This window comes from Pezoporus wallicus, unplaced genomic scaffold (assembly GCF_028554395.1).
Source record: "Pezoporus wallicus isolate ANWC-B61680 ecotype Strahan unplaced genomic scaffold, APGP_CSIRO_Pwel_v1 contig_10514, whole genome shotgun sequence".
Classification (NCBI taxonomy): Eukaryota; Metazoa; Chordata; class Aves; order Psittaciformes; family Psittacidae; genus Pezoporus; species Pezoporus wallicus.
The window spans coordinates 930,595-957,335 of NW_026637640.1; the positions used below are offsets into that span (position 1 = coordinate 930,595).

The window sequence follows — 26,741 nt, forward strand, 5'->3', positions numbered from 1 at the left end:
TCAGCTGGACAAATCTCACGTCAACAGCCAAATCAGAGCAGTAGGGCAATTAAAACAACCAGCAGCAGGATGGCTCCTGCTACCCAGAGACGAGCCCTCCAAGAGCTGCCTGGTAAACTCAGTTCAGTTGCCACAGCCCTGAGCCATAGCAGGGATGTATCCAGGGACTCTCGGAGCTCTCCAGCGTTTAATGGTGGAGTTATTTTCACATCCCAAGACCGGTGCGTGGATGTTTGTATATTTGTGCACATACAAGTGTGTAGCTTTTTTTAAACCAGGATTCACAGCAGAAGTGCTGCGACCTCTTTGGGTCTCGGGTAGCACTAACCCTAATCTAAACCCTTCCTTTTCACAGAACGCACATCAGCTTGGGCTGGTGGCACCCGGATGTTGCTTCCCCTTAGTTAAGTGTGCTAAATGCTGTTAAAACCCGGGCTGCTGCAGGGAGGGTGGGCAGAGCTGCCTGGCAGTGCTGTGACCATGCTCTGCACAGCCCCAGCCCTGAGCTTGTGTTGTGTGAGTGGATCTCTTCCATCCCTGCCCAGAAGCAGGCAGGCAGCAGCGCTCTGTTCCCTTCAGACTCCGATTCTCAGCACTCCACCATACATCAAATGATGCTTTTCAGTTCTTAAATTCTGGTTCGTTCTTTCTTTTTCTTCTTATTTTTCTCTTTGGTTTCCTTTCTCTTTCAGTTCGGTTTTGATTTCTCTGTAATTAGCCTCGGTTTGAATTAATTGTCTTGTTGCGTTTCCATGACAACTCAGTGTCTGCATCCCACCTGCCGTTGTTTGCTGTTGATGCTGTTTGCTGGCCGGATCCTGTCCGGCGTATGTCTCCCCATTTCTCCTCACCTCTTCCCACCTTGCCTCCCCTGTCCAGAAGGTGACATATACCAGCCCCTCCTCAGAAGAGTCATCCCCCCCTCCCCAGATCTGTCTGCATGTTGACCCCACTTGTTCCTTTCCAAGTTCTCTCCATCTTGTCTCAGATTGTGACCGGCGTGGTCTTCGCATGGCTCCATTTTCTGAAGCGTGGTACCTCCTGAAGCAGGCAGTGGACAGAAGGATGGAGTGGCCAGTAGGGCCGTGCCCTCATGTCCAGGGCTAAAAGTCTTCCCTTGCAGCATAACAGGAGGGAGAAAGGATCGTATTGCCTGGTCTCTTGAGCCAGTGCTAGTGCCTGAGGTGGTGCAAATACCCTGGCACTCTCCTTGTACCTTTGAGCAGAAAGTCATCTCCTAGTGTTAGCATCCAGGTGAGTTCGCAGTCCCTCCCTCCCCATTCCAGTCTCTTCCCCAGCCACACTGGAGGTGAGGGCATGCTGTCCGTTCTCTTGGCAAATCCCTGCATGCAGGAATTCTCCTTTGACATCTCTGAGCTCCTAATGCTGCAAATCTGGAAGTCTTCTCTTCCTTGCCTCTCAGTACTGGTTCCTGGGTACTGGTAACCGTGCAGAAAAGGATCCTATAGCCCGATGGGAGGAACACACCGTCTGTGAAGACATCTCCTTGTCAGCTTGCAGGAGGAGACGGGGCTGTAGCTGCCTTTTGTTCAACAAAGCCCCACTAAATGGAAAACAGCCACTACCTCTCCTGGCAGTGCCCTTCCCAGCTGCAAAGATCCACGATGTGGAATAACAGCCAGGGAAGGGGGCTGGAAGATAAACACTAGAAAAACCCAAGACATCGCTTCCAGGGGACATCTGAAGGCACTAGGACTTGGGAAGAGCAATGGCAAGCTAAGCTCTGGTGTCCTTTGCATTGCTTTTGCATGGATGCAGTTGCCACTGATGTTTTGGAGAGGTTACCTGGGAATAGGACAGCAGGGACAGATACCTCAGTCCCCCGGTGCTCCCACTGTGCCTGCCCCCTTGCTCCCCCTGCCTGTGGGGAGCTCACTGCATGGCTCTCTGAAGCTGGAGGACTCCCGCTCCCTGCTGCTGTGCCTGCATCTCCTCGGGGTCTGTCTGTATCCTTTTGTCTTTGCTTGCAGGATGGGTCCTTGCCCTCAGCTCCCTCCCTAGGGCCTCTCTTGCGCATTCCCCTGCTTTCATCCCTAAGGAAGAGCCCCCAACCTCAGCCAGCCCAGTTAGTTCAGAAAATGGAGCCACGGAAACCGCAGCCTCCCCTTTGCGTCCATGTTCTTACTGTGTAAGGTCTGGAAGCTGCATCCACCTCTCTGCTAAGGAGATGCACAGAACATGTCACTGTTTTCTCAACGTTAAAGTTTCATTACCTTGTTTTTCTTATTAATTCTATTCTATTTATTATTCCGCCAGGGCTGAGATGTGACAATGTGAGCCACCACATTGGGTCACATCAGCTAGAAAAAGTATGCAGCATTAAAGTGGGTTTCCCCCTCCCCTCCCTCTCTTTCTCTCTCTTCTTTCTCCCTTCCCCTCCTTGTTCTCCTTCTCCTGGTCTTCCTTCCTTTCTCTGTCGCTCACTTTCTATTCAGTATCCATGTGGGCATTTGCTAGCCGCCCAGAAATGATATTTCTCTGCATTTTCCTCTCTCTTTCTCTCTTTTTCTCTCTCTCTTTTTTACCTATTTTGCATGATGTTTGTGACTCTGAGAGCTGCATCTATCGATGGAACCGTGTCAGATCTTAAAGAGGCTTCGTTAGGGTTTCTATACCCGAAAACCACAAAAATTTCATTAGAGTTTCTCATCTTTTCCACCTCCCTCTCGCCCCAGGGGGGGCTGCTCCCCCTGGGCGGTTCTCACACGCAGACACCAACTAAATTCTATCCCGCTCCGGGGACTCCCTCTCCTCCCTTTTAAACGTTTTTGCCTCTTTGCTTTCCAAGTGGTGCCCCTCTGGCATTCGGGGATGTGAAAATTCTCTTTGTTGAATTCTTCGAGTCCAACAAGGCAAAAAAAAACCAAACCCTTGAGAAGTTTCCATCTCCATCCCAGCCTTCTCCTCGCCACCAGCCTGCCTCTGCAGCATCCCTCGGGCAGAGCGGCCGGAGGGAGGGGAGGCACCTGGACCACTCCAGGCCTGGTGGTGGAGCCGTTTTGATGTGGGAGAAGGTGATGTGGGTGTCAGACTCCACTGGAGAAGGGGAGGAGCAGGTTTCCTGGGGTGCGGAGCGGGGAGCTGGGGGCCCCAGCGCTCTCGAGGACATTCTCATCGCTCGCCAAGCCAGCTCGTGCCAGTAAAGATGAGAAATTGCTAATAAATTTTTGTGTATTTATCTGTGCTGTGATGGGTCTAATCTTGATCAATGGAACCCTGTTGCTATGAAATACCGCTTTTATGTCTCTATTCTATATATTGTTTGTGAAGTAAGAATTTATTTGAAGTTTCATTTCGTTGGCTTTTGGTTTTTTGTTTTTTTTCATTTATTCTTTTCGTTTTGGTTTTGAATGAAGGAAGAAAAGAAACGATGACAAACCCCATCTATATTTAAATTCTCTTTTGCTCTTTTTTCTTTTTTCTCCCTTCTTTTCTTTTCCTTTCCTTTTCCTTTATTATTCTTTTGTTTTCCTTTTCTTTTCTTTTCCTTTCCTTTTGTTTTTCATTTTGCTTTGCTTTGTCCCTTTTGTTTTTGTGTTACCTCTGTGCGTCTCGTCCGCAGTTCGCCGGGTGGCCCCTCGCTTCTCCATCTTACCCGTCAGCCACGAAATCATGCCCGGGGGCAACGTCAACATCACCTGCGTGGCCGTGGGTTCGCCCATGCCCTACGTCAAGTGGATGCAGGGAGCCGAGGACCTCACGCCTGAAGATGACATGCCCGTGGGCCGTAATGTCTTGGAGCTCACGGATGTCAAGGACTCAGCCAACTACACGTGTGTGGCCATGTCCAGTCTGGGAGTCATAGAAGCCGTTGCTCAGATCACGGTGAAATGTAAGGGAGTGTGAGCACGCCTGCGTGAGCGAGTGCATGGGTTCCCTGCTCGCGTGTGGGGATGCGCAGAGCACGCGTGGGGTGCACGGCAGGACCGGAGCAAACGTGGGCACGTGTTGTGTTCGTGCATGTGAGCATGGGGAGGTGAGCTCAGTCCTGCCCGTCAGCCTTCCCGGTGCATGAGTGGCACTGCCCCTGGGTGGCTGTGGTTCCTGTTGCTGCCTGTGCCTGTGCTTTCTGACGTGCGTGTGAGGAGCGTGGGGACGCAGTTAAGCATGTAAAACGATGGTCGTGCATGGGAGAAGGGGCACGGTGGCTGCGTGGGCATGCGGGTGCCTGACTGCATGTGTGTAAGCCCGTGTTGTTAGCAGCCTGTATGTACATGCGTAGGTGTGTGAGCATGAGCAGGAAGACAGGCTTGGGCACACGAGTGCCGTGTGCTGGGATCTGTGCATGTGTCTTTGGGGATCCCACGCACAAAGAAACCCACAGTGAGGGGGAAGCTGGTGGCTTGAGATCTGTCCTCGCTTTAGGACCACTGGGCTGTTTGTTATGAAGAAAAGTGGGATTGAGACCCCTGCATGCTTGTTTCTGTCCTGGGCTGTGAGGCTTGCTGGGCAGTTTGCAAGGAGCCTTGGGTGCCTTGAAGCCTGCATGCCATCCTGTTCCAAGGTTAGAGATTCGGCCAAGGCTCTGAGGATCTCTGGCACGTGTACCCTTGCAGTAGAGCCTAGTTCCAGAGTCTTAGTGGCCGCTGTTGCCTCAGCAAGAGGGGGAATAACCCCAGCTTCCAGCTAGCAATTCCCAAGAGGAGCACGGGTGCAATCTTCAATCTATTCTGTCCTCAGCAGGGGAGTATTAAAACCCAAGCGGGATGCCCCTGTGGTTGGGTGAGTGTAGAGCTCTTTGTCTGAGCTGGTGTCTGCTCTGAGTGATGGCAATGCCCACGAGGGATCTGGGGAGAAAAGGGGGTGGGAAAGGATGCGGGGGGGTTGGGGGAGAGGAGGAGAAATACTTTGGAGAAGGGGAGGGATGAAGAAAACCAATCCTGTTGTGTCAGTGCATCACACTGAGGAAGGTCTGACAATAGAAATGAGTAGGGACAAGAGAATCTTGATGTGACGCTTCCTGAGCTTCTGCACAGGGAGTGGGCTCGTGCTAGCAGGAGGATGCCTGGGGCTGGACTGAGGTGCTCTTTATTTTCCTGAGTATTTTCTTCCTTCTCCTTTTTCCCTGTCTTACCGTATCAGTTCAGGAAGCTGCTGCGTAAGATACATTGCTTCTGCTTCTATTCTGTCTCCTCAGATGAGGAATCTTGCCCTGCTGGTACCTTCTGCCTTTTGTCATTTTATTCCTATTCTGTTCCCCCTTCTGGTCCTGCATGTAAGCATCCGCAGTCCTTCCCAGGCGGAGGATGAAAGGAGAAATTAGAGCTTTAGAGGTGCTCAGGTCTAGAGAAGACGAGGTTGGAAAGGGTCTAAAACATGTAGTAAAACACGTGCAGCTTCCTGCTGAGTGTCTGACATCGTGCGTGCGATCTCCAGTGAGCTCAGTCGTAGAATCATGGAGTGGTTTGGGTTGGAAGGGACCTTAAAGCTCCTCCAGCTCCAACCCCTGCGCCGGGCAGGGACCTCTTCCACTGGAGCAGCTTGCTCCAAGCCCCGTTCAGCCTGGCCTTAACTTCCTTAAACAAAGCCAAAGGTGATGTTGTGGGTGAGGGGCAGGGAGGATGAGCATTAACACATGCTTGTGGCTTGAGAGGAAGCACTCCAAGTACTTTGGTTCTGGAGAGCTCATCCTCACCCTCCCGCTGCCCGCGCACTCAACCTGGAGCATCGGCAGAGCCGGCGCCTGTCGGAAGATCCGATTACGTGCTCGGAAGGAGCTTTTCCTTAGTGCCACGTGAGCTGGCGGATGTGCAGCTGAAGCCTGTGCTAATGATTCCAGATGTTTAGCTGAACACTTCCCTTTTGATGGAGCAGTTTAAGGAGGATAATAGAGTGGATAACTAGGTTCATAATATTTCAGCAGCACTTTACTGAGCTGCGGCGCTGGGATTGGTGCTGTGCCTCTGGCTCCTACAGCCATAACCAGCCCAATTAGGCACCATTTCAGCTTCTGTGGGGTTTATTTAAATGTCTGTTCTTCCCGATTCTCAGCACTCCCCAAGGCTCCTGGGACGCCCGTGGTGACAGAGACAACAGCAACAAGTATCACCATCACCTGGGACTCTGGAAACCCAGACCCCGTGTCCTACTATGTCATTGAGTACAAGTCTAAAAGCCAGGATGGACCGTATCAGATCAAAGAAGACATCACCACCACGCGCTACAGCATTGGGGGGCTCAGCCCCAACTCTGAGTACGAGATCTGGGTCTCTGCAGTCAACAGCATCGGGCAGGGGCCTCCCAGCGAGTCCGTGGTCACTCGCACTGGGGAACAAGCTCCTGCCAGTGCCCCCCGTAACGTGCAGGGCCGGATGCTGAGCAGCACCACCATGATCATCCAGTGGGAAGAACCGGTGGAGCCCAACGGGCAGATCCGTGGCTATCGTGTGTATTACACCATGGAGCCTGATCAACCCGTCAGCAACTGGCAGAAGCACAACGTGGACGACAGCCTCCTCACCACGGTGGGCAGCCTGCTCGAGGACGAAACCTACACAGTGCGGGTCCTGGCCTTCACCTCCGTGGGAGATGGGCCTCTTTCCGACCCCATCCAGGTTAAGACACAGCAAGGAGGTGAGCACCTGGTCGCTATGTGGGATGCACTGGGCTGCGGGGGGGAGTGGTGTTGTCTATAGCGTTGGCTGGCTGTGGCTGCTGTGGCACTAGAGCTCTTCCTTCGTTATTGACTCCGCTTTGCTAAAGCAGTAACCTCCTGGGAGGAAGCTGAGTCCAGTAGCTGGATCCAGAGAGCCTGGTGTGTGGTTTCTGACCTGGTGGTTGGTTACATGGGTGGGGAAGGCAGGTCTGCCAAGAGAATCCGTTTCTGCTGTGCCATGTTTCAGAGATGAATCTTATTGCTTCTAGTTCCTAAATGGCTTTAATAGACCTAAAAGCACTGCCCAGGCAGTGGTGAAGCTTGTGTCTTCCTAAAGTTTCTTCTGCCCAGAAACTACCTTCTCAGGGATGAGCTGGGAACCCCTTTATGCCTTTCTCATAACAGGGAGCAAAACAGAGCCTGAATTGTCACAGCAGATGTGTTGAGCTGAGAAGAAAAGATGTTTTGTCACAGGCTGTCCCCCAGTGTGCTTTTGGGGGTTCTGCTGAGAAAACCCCGTGTCCTCAATGGGCTTCCCACCTCCAGAACCTTTTAATACTGGGATTAATGGGAAAAGCAGTATTCTGCACTGCCAGGATAAAGGCATATGATCCAGTAGGACTCTTCCATCTCCAGCAGCTCTGGATAAGCTGGAGTCTTGCAGTGGGACTTAACCCTCCATTGCTTTAAAGGAAGGGCCTGCCCCCCTGCCATGTGGCATTTTGCTGCTGACATGCTCCTCACACACAGGCTTTGAAGAGCACAGGGTAGGAATCTTCTCCTTAGTTAACGTGGTTTCCCCGGTCTTGCCTCCTCTGCCCCATCGTCTCCGTGGCTGTGTCAGTTCCTGGGCAGCCGATGAACTTCCGAGCAGAAGCCAAGACAGAAACGAGCATCGTGTTGTCGTGGAGCGCTCCCCGCCAGGAGATCATAGTGAAGTACGAGCTCCTCTATAAGGAGGGACAGCACGGCAGGGAGGTGAGTCTGGAGGGGAGCAGCGCAGAGGGTTGGGGCGCCCACGGAGCATCCTGGTCCTCTGCTCCCCAGCAGGGCCGGTGCCTCGGGGCAGGGTTTGCCTCTGCTCCCTTTTTGTTTGGGTTTATTTTTCTCTTCCCCCCTCGCCCATCCCAGGTGCAGAAGAACTTCGAGCCAGCGACCTCCTTCACTGTGGAAGGCCTGAAGCCCAACACTGAGTATGTCTTCCGCCTGGCCGCCCGCTCGGCTCTGGGCCTGGGGGCCTTCACCCCGGAGGTCAGAGAGCGCACCTTGCAGTCTAGTAGGTGTCTCTCCTTTTCCCACCCTTCTCTGAGGGGAAGACAGTCAGGGAGCCATTGATGGTGGGCACAGGGGTACGGAGCTGTGGGGCGGACGTGCGCGCTGCGGCGGCGGTTCACACCTCCAGGAACCTCGGGGACCTTCTCCCTTTGCTGACCCAGAGAGCTGAGGTGTGAAGGAGGAGCGGAGCTGGTGCATGCTTTTTGGGGGTGATGGGAGGCCAGATCTGCTTGGAAGGGTGGGGAGCAGTGAGGAGCTCCTTGATGGGCTGCGCTGGCCCGTGGTGCTGAGCATGCTCAGGGAGGACGTCACCCAGCATCACGCAGCAGCTTGCCTGTCCCTCCACCAGCAGCCAGCTGGCTGGAAGCGGGGCACAAGCAATGGAGCAGGGAGATGGTGGGGGAATCGGGAGGAAGAGAAGGGAAGGTGATTCATCACAAGTCCAGCGTCTTTACCAGCCTTTGGGGAAGTGGTCCTCGTGCTCTTTTCCATGAGCGACTTTGTAGCCGCAGGGAGGAAGGCAGCAAGCCTGGAATGGCTTGGGAATGGTCCCATTTGGGCTCTGGCAGAGCGGGGAAGAGGAGTCATGTGGAGGCTTGGAGGGAGCGGCTGTTAGTGACACCAGGATGGAGTGTATGCAACCAAAACGTGCTGGTTTTAGTTTAATGGATTGTCTCCCTTCGCTGTTGCCCCGGGGACAATAACCCTGGATGGCAATATTTCAACCTGGGCTTTTCACAGATCTTTGCTTTTAAACGAGGTGTTTTTTTCACTGCATGAGTGGCTGTGGCAGCTGTTCTTTGTGTTTTCTGTCTCCTCTCATCTCTACTAAATCACTCCGCTGCAGTTTGGAGTAGCCGGGAGCAGAACTAACTCAGAAATGGCTCTGGTCACCAGTGTGAGGAGAGCGGGCGCCTGCCCCCATCTCTCAGAGTCCTTAACAAGGGGGAGCAGCATCTTTCTGGTTTAACTGTCACATCCTCCTCTCCCCCTGTCTCTCTCCTCTTCCTCTCCCCCCAGGAGTGGGAGGAAAGGGGAGCCTGCTTCTGCATAGACACAATTCCTTACTGGTGCTTTCTCAGGCCTCCACTCCATTCAAAGAGATTTTATTTCCTTCTTTCCTTCAAATGTCCCCCTCCCCTTTTCTTTCCTTTCCTTTCCTTTCCTTTCTCCTTACTCTGTATTGAAAGAAAATCCTTTCCTGACTCTGCTACACATCTGCTGGTTCTGATTCCAGTGTGTTACTTTTCAGAGGGAGCATCACTGTGGGGTGGGGGAAAATGAACTGAAAGGACCTGAAAAAGAAGTGTCAAACGCTCTGCTTCTGGTTTCCAAGAGGTTTTCCTCCTTGAGATTCACGGGAGATGGGCGGAAGAGGAGGGTTTGGGATCTGTGCTTTCTGGTTTGATAAAAACAGGCTGGAAGAGGGGGGTGGGAGCTGATGGAAGGGGGGCTCAGTGACCCTGCAGGTGCACCCTGAAGGGTGGAGAGAAGAGGATCTGGGAAAGGAAAAGGCTTTGGGGTTTTCCCTAACTTGGCGCATGCCCAGGTTGAGGCCGGGTTTGTTTCGTTGGGCTCAGCTTTCATAGGGATAGTTTCAGTGCCTGAAGGCTCTCAGGAACATGAGCTGGGAGCTGGCAGTGTCCTGGAACACAGTGAAACACTTTTTCCTGGCTGGCTGTTGGAGGAACGAGTCAATTCTCCCTGGTCCGGGCGGCATCCTTCGGCTCACAGACCTTCGGGCTCGGGACAGGCTTTTGTGTCTTCCTCTGCAGCTCGTTTTCTGTTCAGCTCCTCCTTGGCCTGCTCCTTGGCTCTCCTTTCTCTTCTCTTCTGCTGTCTGCTTGCCTGCCTGCATGCTCTCGCAGCCCGATGACACCGGCTCCCTGCTCTGTCTGTCTCTTGCTGGGCGGTTTCACACCACGATGGCATCTTGTCTGCAGCAGCAAAGCCTCCTCTGTCCTCCTGCAGCCTGCCCAGGCTCTCCGTGCTCTGCCCCTCCGAGCTGAGCTGCATGTGCCTGCATGCCGCAGCCCTCCCTGCATCGCACACCTTTCTGCACACCCCCTTCCACCTCCCTCTGTCAGGGTGGCTCCTCCTGAGCATCATAACCCAAGTAAAATCCATTAAACTAAAGGTAAAGTATCTTTTTCTTCTTGAAGTAGCTGGGTTTTAACTCTTCAAGTACCAGAGACGTAGCTTGTAAAACTGAACAGAATCTCATGGCTGGAAGGAGCAGGTTTGCCCTCTCTGAGCAGCCATGACCTTCCCAGGGCTCCTTGGCAACTCTCCTACTGGGAAATGTCAGAGTGCAAAGCATGCATCACCAGACAGGGGTGGCAGGGTGGGTGCTGTGAGGCTGCATGTGCAGGCGTAGAGGAGCAACGGGGGCTTTCTTACCCTCTGCTCCTTCCTAAGAAAGGATGTTCCCCCCACCCATTAGCTGTGCTCTCCTTCCCTTCCCCCTTCCTCACAGTAGATGAAGTGAATGAAACTTATACGAAGTCTATGGTACCTAAAGGGTTAAAAAACATTGTATTGTACAAGGTCAGTAAGGGTCATTCTTGTGGCTTGGACAGTCAACTTTAAAGCATGTAAAAGATGCAGCTCAGGTGAGTACTGGCTGGTCTCAAGCGGATTCACAAATACAGTCCACCCTGTCGCTGCAGGCTCACCCCCACGTGCGTGGATCTGCACACACTCCTGTGTCCTGGAGCCCCTGGGAGGGTGGGAAGGGGTTCCCAAAGAGCTGTCTGCCTGCTGAAAACAGAGGCCAGCAGACAAAGATGCTCCTCTCCCGGCCGGGGGGCTCCCACCTATGCTGTGGCTCCCTCGCCAGCCAAGGGGCTTGTTGCAGAGGTGGGCTCGCAGCCTCTGGTTTGGGCTGCGATGCTTCGGTCCTGCACACAGCTCCCACCATCTCCGTGCTGTCCCCACGCACATGCACGTCTCCAGGGTCACGCAGGTTGGGCTGGATTGTGAAGGAAACTCACAGTGCCATGAACTTCCCCAGCTGGGTCTCCAGGATGGCCGGCCAGCACTTGGTGGCTGTTCTCATCCAGGTGCTGTAGTTGATGAGAGCGATGGGGAGAGGGTCCGCGGGGGATCTGGGCCTTCTCCCCCGTCACCCACCCACCCACCCTGCCTTTTTGACCAGAGAAGGTGCAGAGCATCCCCAAAGGAGGCCTCGCTCCAGGGCCTCTCGGTAGGTCCCTGTGCTGGAGCGTAGAGGGTGAGTGAGCAAGCGAGAGCGTGACCACGCCAGTGCAAACCCAGAACCCAGGTGCCCGCGGGAGCTCCGGCTCTGCTCACTGGGGCTTTCATAATGAGTATCAGGATGGAAAGGGTAGGTCAGGTCAGACCCTCTCTGCAGTGGGTTTCTCAGCCATGGAGGCTTTGGCTAAGCAGGAAAGGTGGCTTTTAATGCTACCAGCCACCGAGGGGGTTAAACAAGAAGCAAACAGCATCCTGGTGGGTGCTGGAAGAGGGTTGAGTCTTTTCCTCCATACCCTGAAAGAGATTTAAGTTGCTGCAGGGGTGTGGGAAGGAGCAGTCTGGAGGTGCAATCACAGCAGATGGAGAGAGGGGGGAGAAAATCCATCCTTGGGACTCTGCCACCCTGCTCTCTGGTCTCCTTAGCAAAGGAAAGTAGATTGGGGTCCAGAATTGCCCTTGCTGCAGTAGCTCAGGCTCTGCTCACCCCAGGGAGCCAGCAGTGGGGCAGGATGGCGTTTGCAAAGCCAGTCACATGCAGAAACCCACCAGGAGCTTGGTCTGGCCTCGTAGCTCAGTTGCTCTTATTCTCTCGTAAGAAAGTCTTATAAGTTAGCAGTTGAAGCGTGGAAGGTAGGTAAAGACTGGGAATGTTCTGGAAGGAGTCACTTTTTGTACCAGCATTATTTTGTTGTTATGATTTCCTTTCTGATGTTTGGTTTCTTTTGTTTGTTTCAAATTGCTGGATTTTGTTTTGTTTTCCAGTTTGTTCCTTTTGGTTTTGTTTGTTTGACACATTCTGTATTACTTTGCGTGGCTAGCCAGGGCTGGGGGTCAGCACCCTCTGCAGGGGCATTTCTGAGGACAGGGGATCCATTCTGCCCTTCAGTCCAGTGATAAAACCTGAAATTAGGAGGGTAACACCCAAAATGTCCTACTGGACGGAGTGCTCAGCACCACAGTGAAGGAGTGCACAGCGCATGGCTGTCACTCCAGTGCAAACTGGGCGACGTGGGACTTGATTTAGCTGAGTCCTCAAAGCAGGCTGGGCCCAAACATCTGTTTGTGACTCAGGGATGGGACTGAGAGACTTGGGAAAATCAGTCCTCAGTAAAAGAGCTTTTTGTTGATGAGCAAGCAGCAGAGAAGTGAGAAATGGTGACCAGCATTTATCTGCTGCCGTGCTGCTTGCAGGTGATGCTTTAGGGGCTTACAAGGACGCCCCAGTTTCTGGCAGTGTCTGCAGAGAGTTAAAAGTGATTTATTGCAGTTTGACTGCATTGGGTGAGATTGGATTTGCAGATTTGCCTTGAACAATACATCGCTCTCTCTGCTTACCTGATGGATTGCAATTAGTGATTACTGAAAGAGCCTGGTCCAGGCTCTCCTCAAGTGCCCCGGTTGGGGTACAGAAGTGACTCAGCCCAGGCTTTGCCAGGGTCTCAGACCTGTGGTGTCTCTACCAGCAAAGCCGTGCTCCTGCAGCTCTCCCTAGCAGCACCTGAAGGCAGGGCCGTGCCATGGCAGTGTGTGCCCCAGCACGTAGTGTCTGACGGAGCCGGTGTCGGCGTCCTGCTTCCTACTGAGCTGAGCGTGCTAAAATTACCTTCTGCAGCTCAGGAACACCAAAGTGAGCAGCCCTGCGCTCGAAAGCTGTGCTTTGCACCTTCCCCATCGCCTGAAACCCAGCCCTTAGACAGTTGTCTGCTGCCACCCGCAGAAATGGAGCGTGTAGGGTCCCGCTCCCAAAGGTGTCCTCCTGGGATGCTCAGAAACACCCTGATGGGGTTCAGGCAGCGAGCGCAGAGGGGGCTGGACCTGCTGCTGCTTGTGGAAACCCCACTGGGCACCCGAACACCCCCACAACCCCCTGCCTTGCTCCTTTGCAAGTCTCTTCTCTAAAACCCTCCTATCGAAGCACACTGTGGGCTCACTGCTTGGCGGTATCCTGGCCATTGCCACCATGGTTTTTCCCCTCCTTCAGTCTACGGACAGCGAATAACTCCTGTCTGGAGGTTCAGCCTCTTCATTTTACGCCTCCTGGCAAAAGATTTCCTTTTCTTGCTTCCTTTCCACAGATCCCTTCAAAGAAATCCAGGATCCTAGAGACTGCAGCTGGGGAGGAAGCGCTTTCCCAGGCAGGGCAGTGCCAGACTGCGGTAGAGCAGGGAGCTAAAGGAAAAGGCCTCTCTGGGGTGAAGCTGGGTGCGTGGTTTCGCAGCAGCCACCCTGGCAGGCGCAGCAGGACCCCTCTTGGCTAGCCCACGCGCTGCTTTAGTCCTTTGCTTTGTGTCATTTCCGTTTCGATGCCCCATTTGATTTCCGTTGGCTTTTTGGTTTTACCTTTTCGTTTCAACAACAACCCCAAAACAAAAGACAACAACAAAAAGCTCTTCTCTTTTAATTTTATCTTCCTAAACCAAATTTTTGTACGTTTTATTTTAGATTTTTTGTTACCATTTTCCTTTTTTTTTTTTCTTTTATCTTTCCCATCTTTTGTTTGTTGTTTTTTTTCCCCTCCCCCCTCCCCCCTTTTCCTTCTTCCCTTTCCCCTTCCTGAATTTTCCCCCCTCGTAGAACCGTCTGCCCCCCCTCAAGATGTAAAATGTGTCAGCACCAGATCCACCGCCATTCTGGTAAGTTGGCGGCCGCCTCCGGCCGAAAGCCAAAACGGAGTCCTGGCTGGATACAGCGTCTACTATCGAGCGCTGGACTCGGAGGACACGGAGCTTAAGGAGGTGAATGATATCCCCCCAACCACCAGTCAGATCCTACTGGAATCCCTGGAGAAGTGGACAGAGTATCGCATCACTGTCGTGGCTCATACGGAGGTGGGGCCGGGCCCGGAGAGCTCGCCGGTTATCGTCCGGACAGATGAAGATGGTAATTGCACTTCTTCTGGTTTTCTCCTGAGTTCCCTTGGGGAATAACGTGTCCTTGGAATGGGCTTTTCCCCCGCCAGGGAGGACACGTCGAGGCCCTGCTCGTGGCTTGTGTGGTGCAAGAGCAAAGCCTGAACGGGGTTTCAGAGAGACTCCGATCCGAGACGCGCAGCATCCTTTGCTGCCGACTCCCCCCCTGAGAACTGGGGTCCCTAGAGTTGTCCTTCCCTGCTTTGGGGTTTTGGCTTCATGGGGGTTCTTTAGTCTCAAGCTTCTGACCCGTTAATGCACCACTTGTCCTGGAAAGATGCTCTTAGTGAGCAAGGAGGCAGCAAGGAAATTAAATCAGAGGAGATGGTCGCTGCCAGAAAGCGTTTTAACGTATTAAGAGTTCTTCCCCCACACTCCTTGTTCCCAGCTCCTCCTTAAGTCCGAGTTCTGGTTCGTGATGAAAAGGAAGAATCTCTGTTCAAGTTTCCAAAGCACTCCAGTGACAAGCAGTTGAGAATCCAGTTAAGTGGCTCAGCTCAGGGACTTTAGCACAAACAGGAACATCGAGACTTGAATTGTCCTGGTATTTCTCCAGTAAAATAAAACCAGGAGGAAATGGGAATGTGTTCATGAAACACCCTCACTGTGAGGGGGACACAGGGCCTTCAAGGAGTATTTGTCAAGTTACAGAAGGAAATTCCCAATTTCCACCATCCCATAGAAGAAGTGTAAAAAAAGGCAGGAAGTTTGCCCCGGTGTGGGTCCTGTTTCCTTGAGCATGTGCCCACATCCAATGGGTAGGACACCTTGCTCAGAGAAAGTGTGGCTTTCTTGCACATGAAGCTGTCCCGCCCTGTATTATTATTATTAATAATAATAATTAATTATTATTAATAGTAACATTTGTAAAAACCAGCCCAGATTCCATCCAAGACAGCTCTTGTTTCCTGTTCTGAGTCTACACCAACCCACCTGCCTTGCCTGGAAGCCAAGGGCAAGCCCCTCTCCCCACCCTCTCCACCCTCATACCCCACAGGCAGGACCAGAACTTTTCTGGCTCATTAGAAATGGCCTTTGCCCTCCGGCTGTGATCTGGACCTAGGTGGGTTTTCCCTCTGAGGACAGAGGAGCCTGTAGGAGAGCGGGCTGTGAGATGGATCTGTTCCCATGCACGTAGATCGGATCCCTCACACTGCTTCCCTGTCGCACTGAATAAAGGCCGGTGACGGATGAGGGCTGTCCCCTTTAAGCCTCCCGCTCGGCCCCGGCTGCCCCAGGGGTGAAGCTGCAAGCTCCACATTGCAGGCCCCAGGTGACTCTTCCCTCTGTTGCCTCGCTCGCAGTGCCCAGCGCGCCGCCTCGCAAGGTGGAGGTGGAGGTGCTGAACTCCACCGCGATCCAGGTGTTCTGGCGCTCCCCAGTGCAGAGCCGCCAGCACGGCCAGATCCGCGGCTACCAGGTCCACTACGTGCGCATGGAGAACGGAGAGGCCCGGGGGCTGCCCCACATCAAGGACATCATGCTGGCTGATGCCCAGGTAAGGGCTCACCTCCTGCTCTCCTCCTGCGGAAGGGTTGGGGCGGGGGGGGTGCTCCCACCGCCTTGTCTCATCCCAAGCGACAGTGATGCTGGACAGAGCAGATGAGTGTATCTATGACAAGGTGAATGTTGTCGTTCTGCAGTTCTGCAGACTCAGACAATAGCTATTGTGGAAGAGTCTGAACTGCTGTCCCAGCACTGAACTAAATACAAGCATCCTCCCTGTGTCTAGGAAGTCTTTTAGGACAGGCAAAGGCCACAGTGGAATCTACTAATTTCTCCCACTCTACTTCTTCCTTCATGCTGGCCTGGTAACATCTGACCTTGTGTGACTGCTTGCTCAGGGACTCCTTCCTCATGCTGTGTCTCTGTCTTTCCCTTCTTTCCCCTCTTGTATTCTCATGTGCAAAACCTCTCTTGTTCTCTGCCCAGTGGGAAACAGATGACACTGCAGAATACGTAAGTAAAAAAGTACAAATCCTCCCATCCTGGTTCTGTCCCTTCCCTCTCCCATTTCCTGGTGTGATGTGATATTTTCCTTTTTCCTTTATTTTTAGTTTGCAGTGCCAATGTGCCTGTTTTAAAGCCTGTTATTGGTGTTCCCATGCCTTGTCCCCACCCTGCTCACTTTGCTCTGCAGCCCCATGTGATGGTGTACTTTGTCAGCATGCAGCAATGCTGCAGGGTTTTCCTCTCAGCTCTGAAGGAGAGATGAGTGTGCTGCTTCTCCTCCGTGATTCATGGGCAAGCAGATGGGACATGGGATTTGGGACTACCCAAACGTATGCTTAGAGATGAGCAGGTCTGCAAGCACTTCTGTGTTGTGTCTGAAAAACATAGGCTGAAAAGCACTGGGAATTCAAAGCCTCACAAGTCCTGAGCTATGAGGGCAGGAACAAGCGCTTTGTGCCCTTCAAGGGACAAGATGCTTAGACACTTGTTGATACAAAGCAGTAAATCACGATTGACACTTTAACCTTTTAAGTAGCCCTCAAAATCAGCTTGGCTCTTTGGCATTTGGCATTACTGCTGCTAAAATGCTAAATGTGTTCCCTGATCTTACAGCTACAAAGCAGGAGGAGAAGGCATTTCCCTCCTGGAATGGCAGGTTCCCAAGATAATGCACTACTGGATTGATTGCTTTCGTGTCTCTTTAGTGACAAAAAGTGAGGGGCCTCTCTTCTGCAGATGGAGAAACTGAGTCCTGTGAAAGGCAAAGCCTCGTGCCTGAAACCATAATGAAACTTGGTGCAAGTGTGAAAGCAGAACAGGTTTCTTGACTTGTGGAACACAGACCTGTCTGCAGCTAATGGCTTCCAGGCTTGTTGATCAAAAGCCCCCTGCTCTGGAGTTCTGCTGTTCCACTCCCTCCTCAGCTTTGGGGCCAATACAGGACCAGCAGATTCTTCCCAAGTGCTGCCTTGAGATTTAATATTGGAAGCACAAAGGGGCAGTGGGGAGGGTAAGGAGAAAGGAAGGCCATAAAACGTGCACAACATTCCCATCTCCCTCCTTTCCAGGGCCTTGGAGAAAACCCTGCTGCATAGGCTCTCATCCTGTTTGATTTAGCACGGGTATTCCTTTCACAACACAGCCCTTGGAAGGGCTGAATATGTGATGGGGAAGGGCTCCTCTTGAGGCCACTCTTACAAAAGCTCTTGGGAGGGAGGGGTGGTGAGGGTGATGCAGGGTGGAGGAAGGAGGGTGCTGGGGATTTAGCCAAGAGCAGAAAACGTCCCCTTGCACTTGGTGTTCGAGCAATCCCTTTACTATTATGAAGGCATTAAAAAATATCTCTGAGGAGAGAAGGGAAGGGGGGAAGTGGCAAAGAAATGGAATCTCCCTGCAACCACTGAGACCTCCTCTGAGACTGCCTGCTGCAGAGGAACGAAGGCTTTGAAGAGCGTTTTGATGGCTGAAGCAGTTTGTGTTGGAATAGGGAATGTCTGAGAGGTAGATCTGGAAGAGAACACATCGAAGCAGGGCCCTGCAGACATGCTCTGTTGACAGAGGGACTGTTTGCAGCCAGGGTGTGCGTGCCTCTTGCTAAGGGAACGTGGCTCTCATCCTCCTGCCAAGTGCCACATCTACCCCAGTGTCTTGTGTTTCAGATTCAGTGAATGTTCCTGCATGCTAGAAAAGGGCTGAGACTCCTGCGGGGGGGAGAGCTCTACTCGTGTGTCTGTACCTGAATATTGACACGATTTCCCTTTGGAATCTCACAAACAGGAAATGATCATTGCTGGGCTCCAGCCTGAAACTTCCTATTCCATCACTGTAGCCGCCTACACCATGAAGGGAGATGGTGCTCGCAGCAAACCAAAAGTGGTCACCACGAAGGGTGCAGGTAAGAGTCTTCCTGAGCCATTGGGGTTCAGCAGCTTACTAAAGCCAAGAGGCTCTTTCTCCAGACCCAGCTTCTTTCATCCCACTCCCTTCAGGAGGGGCAGACTTGCAACAGCCGCCATGCTGCCCCGAAGCCAGAAGTGTTTGTAGTAAAGTCGCTGCTCACATGTAGCCCTCACTAAGTGACAGTGTTCTGTGCAGTGCTGCAGAAAGCCCAGACACACCCAGAAATGCAACAGAGGATGAATTCATTGCTTGTAATCTCTTGTGCAATAAATTCCAGTGCAGCAGAAGTAAGGAGACTCTGCCTGGTCTGGCGCTGGAGAGACTCTGAGGCTTTGATGGTTGGCACACACAGGTACCCTGGGGAGCAGGAGAGCCAGAGGTCTGCTGTCATGGTGCTGACTTGCAAGGATCTGAAAGCAGCAGGCAGGCAGTGGTGCCTTACACTGCCCACTCTTCTTCTCGTATCCTGTCTGAATATATATCCCCTCTTTGTTCAGGACCAGTGGAGGGAAAAGGACTGACAGTATTGCCCTTTCATCACTAGCATTCCTGGGACCTGGGCTCTGCCTCCACATACCACCCGGATTCATTCCTCCCTTTGACCTATTCTTTGTGGCAAAGTATCTGCCAGCCTGAGTACAGAGGATGTAGTGCCACGCCAGGATGGCAGGGCTGAACCAGAGGAATGACAAAGGGCAGCAGGGTATCCCAGCTCCTCCAGACAGTTGTGCTGCAGGCAGAAAGGAGAGGTGCACACTCCATCTGCCCTCTCAGCATCCGGATTCCCACTTGCGCAGTATGGGAATGGCCTCGTGTAATGGAGGAAGACTACGGTGCTTAGATCTGGAGTTGTCCCTCGTCCAGCCCATCTTTTGTTGGACTCTGGTTGCCTGTTTTGCCCATCTCTTTTCTTTTGTTCCTGCTGTCAGAATTGCTTTTCCTCTTTTCATTTCTTTCCTTTGTCTGCTCACTTCCCATCCCTGGCTGTTTCTTTCTTAGTTTGGGGGCAGTCATCTTCAGCCTGCCTGCAGCAGCTGCACAAGCTGACATCACCCCTTGTTTCAGGAAGAACACTGCTCTGTGCCTCTGCAGGGATCAAAGGCCTTTGGACACACTGCATAATTAACCTGAAACCTCTGCTCAGGCCCTGGAGGCAGCACAGACACTCAGCTGAGGGTACAGGACAGAGCGGGCTCAGGAGCCCTGGCCTGAAGCACCCAGGGCTGGAGCCGCGGCTGCCCTCCCTGCCCTTGCCTTTTCCCTGCCCTAACTCACATCTTCATCTCATTTTACGTTCTTGTGTTCAGACAAGGGAGTGGGATGTCAGCCTTCCTCTGCCCTCTTTCCTCTCCTGCCTGGAGAACAGTACACAAGAGGGCAAGGTTGCTTTCCAGGACACCAGCTCTTGCAGATGTTACAGCAGGGTATGTTTGGATGTCAGCATCCAGGCTCCTGTCCCCAGCCTTGTAGTGTCAATGTGCTTTCCTTCACTCCCCTTCTTCTTCCCCCTCTGGCTTTGTCCATGTTTCTTCTCACAAGCTCCCTGGTTCTCTCCTCTCATCTCCTTCTTCCCAAGGCTCTCTCCCCCTTCCACTCTTCTCTCCCAGAGCCTTTCTCTCTGCCTCCCTCCCTCATCACTCTCTCTTGTCACCCTCCCTCATCTCTCCCCATTAGGATTTGCAGTGCAGGTGATCAGTCACAGAGGGATGTTTTCTCCAGCACAGCAGCTATTACCCAAAACTCAATTTCCCCCCAACTTGAAATAGCCATTTTAAAAGAAATCTTTCAAATGGCTCTGTAACAGTCTTACCTCCTTTGCAGTGTTCAGTCAATAGAGCTTCTGTGAGGAAAGATTTCTTTCTTTATCATTCAGGGCTCGGGAATGAATTTAAATACCATAATACATCCAGTTTTCTCCTTTACTGTCCAAACCAATTGCAAAATAAAACACTTCAGCCCCCCCTTTCACTTTCTTCTCTCCTTTCTTGCAAATGATATTTGTTGTGCAAATGTAGTATTTTTGAGCTCAGCTGATAAAAGTAACATTTGTGATAAAACTGAGACATCAAGGTAATGGCATTGCCCTTTTCTTTAATGTCTTTCTGAGCATTTCCAGGGGAGGCTCTCCCAGCACTGCTCCTTAGCCATCCTTTGGCACCCTTGCCCATGGCAGGGGGTTGGAACTGGGTGATCTTAAGATCCTTTCCAACCCAAACCGTTCTGTGATGCTGTGGTTTGTTTCAGGGGCAGCCCTTCACGCGCATGGTCAGATGGCAGTCGGTGCAGCAGGCAGAGTGGTTTCCCCACTTTGTCGGGATCCCCATCCTTCCCTGCCAGCTCCCTCCTGCCCTCTCCCTTAACCACGCTGCAGCTTCCCAGCCTGGACTTGTGCTGCCAGAGCGGGCCAGGATCTCTCCTAACTCCCTTCTCTCTCCTCCTCCTGTTCAACCAGAAGAAATGCCAAGGCGGAGAGAAGGAAATCAGTTCTCTAATAGTGGAGTTGAGTGTAAATGACGCGTGAGCTGCTGGAATTAATGCTCTGGTTTCTCCAGCTTCAGGAGCCTCTGGGCCTGCACATGTCATTTAGCTGTGGCTGTGGGCTCGCTTAGCAGTTGGGCAGTGCCAGGGCTCATTAGGCAGAGGCACAGTACTGCTGAGCTGCAGTATCCCCCACGTGTGGAGGAGCTGACTGACACGTTACAGAGGGAGCTGGCTGAAAACACAGCAGCTCTCCCTACCCTCTGCCTCGCACAGATCTGGGGCTCTGTTTGCACTCTCTTGTGTGCTTCCTTCTTTCTGTACCACTTAGCTGGACTCGTGCCTGCTGCTCAGGACCTGGGGCTGCCCAGCCTTCCTTTCCCATCCTTCATTACTTCACCCTCAGTTGCTCTGGACTTCGCAGCCTGAGCCAATCTGTTCCAGTCTTTCTGCATGAATTGTGCTGTCTAATGGAGACAGAGGGACCTTTCCGTCCTGAGAAGAGGGAAGAAGTCCAGAAATGTCAGTGCCTCCCGCTGGCAGTGCACCTCCTTTCCTAAACTTGATAGACCCTCCACGTGTACCACGGATGGGCAGCAGAGCTCAGTTTACAAGGGGATACACTGAAGTACAGAGTGGAGCTGAGAACTTGCTGTGATTTGCCCAGAGAAGCTGTGGCTGCCCCATCCCTGGCAGTGTTCAAGGCCAGGTTGGACACAGGGGCTTGGAGCAAGCTGCTCCAGTGGAAGGGGTCCCTGCCCATGGCAGGGGTTGGAGCTGGAGGAGCTTTAAGGTCCCTTCAACCCAAACCAGTCTGGGGTTCTGTGATTTAAGGAGCCTGCTGCTGTGCAGTTTGAGTCTCTGCATCTCCTCACCAGCAACCCTATCTTGTGTTTGACAGAAGGTGTCTCTCTTCTCTCCCAGTCCCAGGGAAGCCCATCCTGTCTGTGCACCAGACAGAGGAGAACACTCTTCTGGTCAAATGGGAGCCTCCATTGGATGCAGAAGGCCAGGTGATGGGCTACCGGCTCCAGTTTGGGCGCAAGGATGTTGATCCCTTGGCTACCTTGGAGTTCACAGCCCTGGAGGATAAGTACACCGCTCCCAGCATCCACAAAGGCGCCACGTACGTTTTCAAGCTGGCCGTGAAAAGCCGGGCTGGCTTTGGGGAGGAAGCCGTGCAGGAACTCACCACCCCTGAAGACATCCCCAAGGGTTACCCCCAGATCCTCGAGGCGAGCAACATCACCGCCATGTCGGTCCAGTTTGGCTGGCTCCCGCCCGTGCTGGCCGAGAGGAACGGAGCCATCGTCAAATACACTGTGGCCTACCGGGAAGCCGGTTCTCCCGGCAACCTGCTGGAAAAAGACCTGCCCCCCTCCCCAGAGAACTCCTACACCCTCAACGGCCTCAAACCCAACACCGCCTATGATGTTAAAATCCGGGCTCACACCAGTAAAGGCCCCGGGCCATACAGCCCCATTGTCCAGTATCGGACGTTCCAGCTGGATCAAGGTAGGATTTACCGGTTTCTCCTCCCTCTCTCCCCTTGTAACCGGGGCTGGTGCCAGGAGGCAGAGAGCTGGAGAGGTCAAGCCAGGCTCAGCCAGGCTCGTGAGTAAATGCAAAGCACTCTGGTTTCCCACTGAGTCCCTCAGCTCCTCTCTGCCTTGTGCCAGGTAAGTCCCTTTTACCACTTTCTTCTAAGTTAAGTCCGGACACCCTTCTTTCACGGGCACCTGAAGTGGGGCTCGGTCGCTGTACAGGTGGGAAGAGCGTTTTCTTCAGCTTTTGCAACCAGCCAAAAGAAAACAGAACCATCACAGATCCTCAGGACGTGACCTGGGATGGGTTTCCTCACTTGAGCATGCTCAGAAAGCCAGCACCTCGTTCCTGCAGCAGCCACCCAGACCCATAAGCGTGTGGGCAAAGCCACACATCCCTCTTTCACCCCTCCCTGGGGTTAGGCATGGGGATAGGGAGCGCAGGGAGATGGAACTTGGCAAAACTCAAGCAAAATGTGGAGGAGGGAGCAAGCGCTTCCATTCCTGCAGTGGCAGCCAGACCCAGCCTGGCAGGCCCCTTTGCCAGTGCCTGACATTCTCTTCCTTCTCTTTCTTGCTCTTCCTTCCCTCTGCTGCCTTTTCTTCTCCTTTCTCCCCTTCCTCCTCACTTTTCTCTCCGCAGTTTTACCCAAAAACTTCAAGGTGAAGATGGTCACAAAGACATCTGTCCTTCTGAGCTGGGAGTTCCCTGAGAACTACAACTCTCCCACCCCATACAAGGCAAGTGCAATGGAGGAGGCAGACCTGTGTTTCTTCCCAGTTTCCTGGCAGTTTTGTCTGTTGGTTTGAGCACGAGATGGTAAGAGGGTATGGGCAGGGAATGGTCAGTCACTGTTAGATCAAGGAGGTGAACTGGAAATTGGGGCTGGGGGGTCCCATTCCCACCTCTGTTACCAACTCACTTCCACCCTAGGGAACTCATCCCAAATTCCTCCTCCCGGAGAAGTCTCAGGGCTTTGACCTGCATCTGCTTTATGCTTGGGGACCCTGCAGTGGGTACAAGAGACAGACACCCCCCATTCAAATCCCTCCATTCCTGTGTCTGCCCCAGCTCTGGTGCCCGGGGGAGGAAGGAGTTTGGTTGCTCGAGCAGTCTCAGCCTTGCTCCTGGGACAACTCTGGTGCCTCTTTGCCTCCCGCAGATCCAGTACAACGGGCTGAACGTGGATGTGGACGGCCGCACCACCAAGAAGCTCATCACCAACCTGAAGCCCCGCACGTTCTACAACTTCGTCCTGATGAGCCGGGGCAATAGCATGGGTGGGCTGCAGCAGAACGTGGCGGCCTGGACCGCTGCTGACATGTTGTCCAAGAAGCCAGAGGTGACCTATAAACCTGATGCTGATGGCAACGTGGTGGTGATTCTCCCAGATGTGAAGAGCTCGGTGCCTGTCCAGTAGGTTTCTGTTAAGCTGCGGATGTGTGGGGCTGAGTTTGTGTTGCGAGGGGAGGCCGCATGTGCAGTACAGGGGGGCATTCCCTGCTTTTTCAGCCTCCTGACTGTTGTCTTTTGGAACCAATTCCCAGCTATAACAGGGGATATCAGAGAAATGCAAAGGGAGTAAATAAGGGGCTGCCACTGGATCCAAGCTCATTCTAGGAGCAGCAATAACAGCAGTGCTAAATGAAAAGCAAGGGCTTGCTGGGTTGAGCCAGTGGGGCTGTTTAGGCAAACCCAGCCTTCCACATCAGTGTGTGCACTCTCTTCTTCTGTGGCTTGTAGAAGGAGAGTAATCCCTTCTATTTCTTGTGATTGTTCCCATTTCTTAGAGCTTTTTACATTGTGGTGGTGCCTCTAAGGAAGTCCCGAGGAGGACAATTCCTCAACCCCTTGGGCAGCCCGGAGGAGATGGACCTGGAGGAGGTGAGTGTGGGTGAAGCTGAAGGCAGCTGTAGGGAGAGAGCTCTAACGGATGGGATGGTGACCTGAGAGCCTGGGAAGGGTGGGGTTTGGGTATCTGAGTGGGATGGTTTGGCTCTTCTTCCTTCCTGCTCCCGTGATGGTGCTGAAGGCACCAGGGCTCAGAGCGTTCCTTTGCTTCCCGCAGCTCGTGCAGGACATCGCCAGGCTCCGCCGCCGAAGCCTGCGTCACTCCCGACAGCTGGACTTCCCCAAGCCCTACATCGCTGCCCGGTTCCGCTCCCTCCCTTCCCACTTCATCCTTGGGGACATGAAGCACTACGACAACTTCGAGAACAGAGCCCTGGAGCCAGGGCAGAAATACGTCATCTTCATCCTGGCTGTGCTCCAGGAGCCCGAGGCTGTGAGTGCTGCTGCTTTCTCTCGCCCTCTTCAGGGGTCCCTCCATGCCCACTGCTGACCAGGGACCCTGGTATCCTCCTGGCATTCTCCATACCTCTCCCACCAGATCCCACAGCTTGAAGCTTGCTTTGTAAAGTCCTTCCAGTCCAGCCGTGCAGCTTTTGCGTGTGGCTCTTGGAGCCGTTTGTGCTGGGGTCTGCATGCAGCAAATGTGCTCTCCCAGGGTGCCCTGAGTTTGTGCACTGCTGCTGCATTTTGACAGTCCTCATAAGCAGGACGTGCTCCACTTATGGCTCCGGATTGGAGTCCAGAATGGAGAGGACTGAACTGTCAGCTCAGAACCGCACTGAAGGCCAGAGTTCTTTAAGTCAAACCCCTTTCCAGGGAGTGATTTCTTGTAAAGCCTGTCCTGTTATTCCTTAGAGCCGTGCCCCCGGGCATCCTGCTTTGCGAGCAGCATGTCGCACCCCCAGTCATTCCAAAGTTCCTCGCCAAGCAGAGAGGGGAGCATTTTCTTGTGGCAGATTCCATGTGCTCTCTACCACTTCAGCACCTTCAGCGGTGCTGTTTGGCTTTAGGAAAACAACTGGGTTAATATTTACCTGCCTCCTCCCACATACACAATAGGAAGCAGTCTAATACTCTGTTGTCTTTAAATCCCCCTGTGGAGTTATAGCAGGGAGCTATTTGAAATGAAGGGTTTTCAGAAGGGTTTTTTTTTCCCCAAATAAATATTTAGTTGTTGATTTGATATTAAAGGATTAGGCTGACACGCTTCTGAATGGGATTCTCAATCGGATTACTGCAGCTTGTGGTAATTTCTGCTTTAGAACAAGGTCCTGCATCTCCCAACAGCCTGGATGCACTGCAGCTCCCAAGTATGCAGCGCTGCTTCAGTCTTGCTGAGAGCTGATAGAGTTCAAGGACACAGCCCAAATCCCCTGTTCTTGTCCTGTCCCAGAGCTCTGTGCATTTTGGTTTCTGTAGTTTCTATGTCTCTGCATCCTTCCTGGGGTGGGGAGATGGTAGCACTCATGAAGAACAAGCAGGCAATGCTCAGTAGCTAGGAGTCGGATGAGTTTCAATGTGCCTGATTCTCCTCTCCCTGCAGAGGAGACATACTGTATTTTATTAATCTATATTTAATTGCAAGGGTTGGGCTTTTCCAGTTACCAGACCCGAGTGTTCCTAAGCATTAATTCTTGGTTTAATCCCTTCCCTCTTTCTCTGTAATCCATCTGACTGTCAAAATCCAGATGGTTCCATGAAGGCTTTGAACCCAAGAAGGGTTTGTGTGTTTGTGGCATGGAGAGGGCTCAGGGTTGTGGTGAAGCACAGTCAGAGTCAACTGGTTTTCTAAAAGCACTTCCCTGGCTGCAGGACCAGGTAAACCATAGGCACAAGGCAGTCCACAACATCAAGTGGATGTGATCTTCCAGTGGTGTGTCTTGCCAGGACCACTGGAGGAGGAAGGTACCTGTCATGTGGATGCTCACAGGCAAGGGTCTTTTCTATAGGATGAAGAGTACATTTTCTCTGGTGTTATTTGGTTTGTGCTGCAGAGAGCTCACATCTTCTCTAGAAGTTCCTCTTGTGGAATACTGTCTGCTTGCCCACTGTTTTCAGTCCCCACTCCATCTCTGAACTGGGTTCCACAATCTTTCATGTCTTTCAGACTTTTGCTGCTAGTCCATTCTCTGACCCCATCCAGCTGGACAACCCTGATCCACAGCCCATCATTGATGGAGAGGAGGGGCTGATCTGGGTCATCGGGCCCGTCCTGGCCGTCGTGTTCATCATCTGCATTGTCATTGCCATCCTACTCTACAAAAAGTAAGAGATGCTTCTTGTCCACATCTGTGACCATTCTAAATGTCCCCAGCTCTGAGCCCCGAAGGGAATTCCCTCCTTGGTGCTGTAGTCAGCTGAGGGCAAATCCTTCCACCAGCAAGGAGAGAGGAGCCCTAAGGCACAAATGCTGGAATGGAAGGGTCTGACTGGGGCAGGAGAGATTAGCAGCAGGTTGCAGGGACTTGCTGCTTCAGAGTCTACCCACTGGCACCCTCAGTAGAGTTGTGCTGGTCTTACAGTCTGCTGTGGCATGTGTGCAATGAGTTTGTCAGGTCTTGTGCCTGTCTCCTTCAGAAGACCTGTTCTCAGCCACAGCCTCAGGCCCCGTCTGTGCTCTCTGTGTGTGTGTGCACAGTGGGGGTGATGCAGAGAAAGCACCTTTGTGCTGTGGAGCTGCAGGGACCTCCCCTGTTCTCCAGCTGGTTTTCAGCTGGAGTTGGGAGATGAGAGCAGGGCTGTACTGCGAGTCTGCAGGAGAGAGGAGGGAACACCCCTGGAAACCTCTCCCTTTCCTTGGCTTTCTGAGCAGCTCATGGTGTGTGGATGAGAGTGGGGGACCCTTGAGCACACACAGGCCACACTGTGCAATGAAAGAGAACCGGAGAGGAAGCAGATGCTGAGCAGAATAGGTCCAAGGGGGCAGGATGGAAGCTGTGGCCAGTGCCAGGCTGTCCTTGTCTGGGACCTCTCATACCATGGCTGGAGGGAGCTCGTTT

General features: G+C 52.8%; 1 protein-coding gene across 1 annotated transcript in view; it reads left to right on the forward strand.

Moving 5' to 3' along the window:
• PTPRS (protein tyrosine phosphatase receptor type S) overlaps positions 1 to 26,741 on the forward strand; it is a 138,498-nt gene that overhangs the window by 90,251 nt on the left and 21,506 nt on the right. Inside the window, exons 8-21 of the mRNA XM_057406807.1 lie at positions 3,584 to 3,853; positions 6,013 to 6,594; positions 7,461 to 7,594; positions 7,748 to 7,892; positions 13,682 to 13,987; positions 15,321 to 15,514; positions 15,949 to 15,975; positions 17,746 to 17,863; positions 21,271 to 21,861; positions 22,534 to 22,631; positions 23,054 to 23,307; positions 23,682 to 23,775; positions 23,960 to 24,175; positions 25,850 to 26,007. Coding sequence (XP_057262790.1) covers positions 3,584 to 3,853; positions 6,013 to 6,594; positions 7,461 to 7,594; positions 7,748 to 7,892; positions 13,682 to 13,987; positions 15,321 to 15,514; positions 15,949 to 15,975; positions 17,746 to 17,863; positions 21,271 to 21,861; positions 22,534 to 22,631; positions 23,054 to 23,307; positions 23,682 to 23,775; positions 23,960 to 24,175; positions 25,850 to 26,007 — 3,187 coding nt within the window. The remainder of the gene's footprint in view (positions 1 to 3,583; positions 3,854 to 6,012; positions 6,595 to 7,460; positions 7,595 to 7,747; positions 7,893 to 13,681; positions 13,988 to 15,320; positions 15,515 to 15,948; positions 15,976 to 17,745; positions 17,864 to 21,270; positions 21,862 to 22,533; positions 22,632 to 23,053; positions 23,308 to 23,681; positions 23,776 to 23,959; positions 24,176 to 25,849; positions 26,008 to 26,741) is intronic.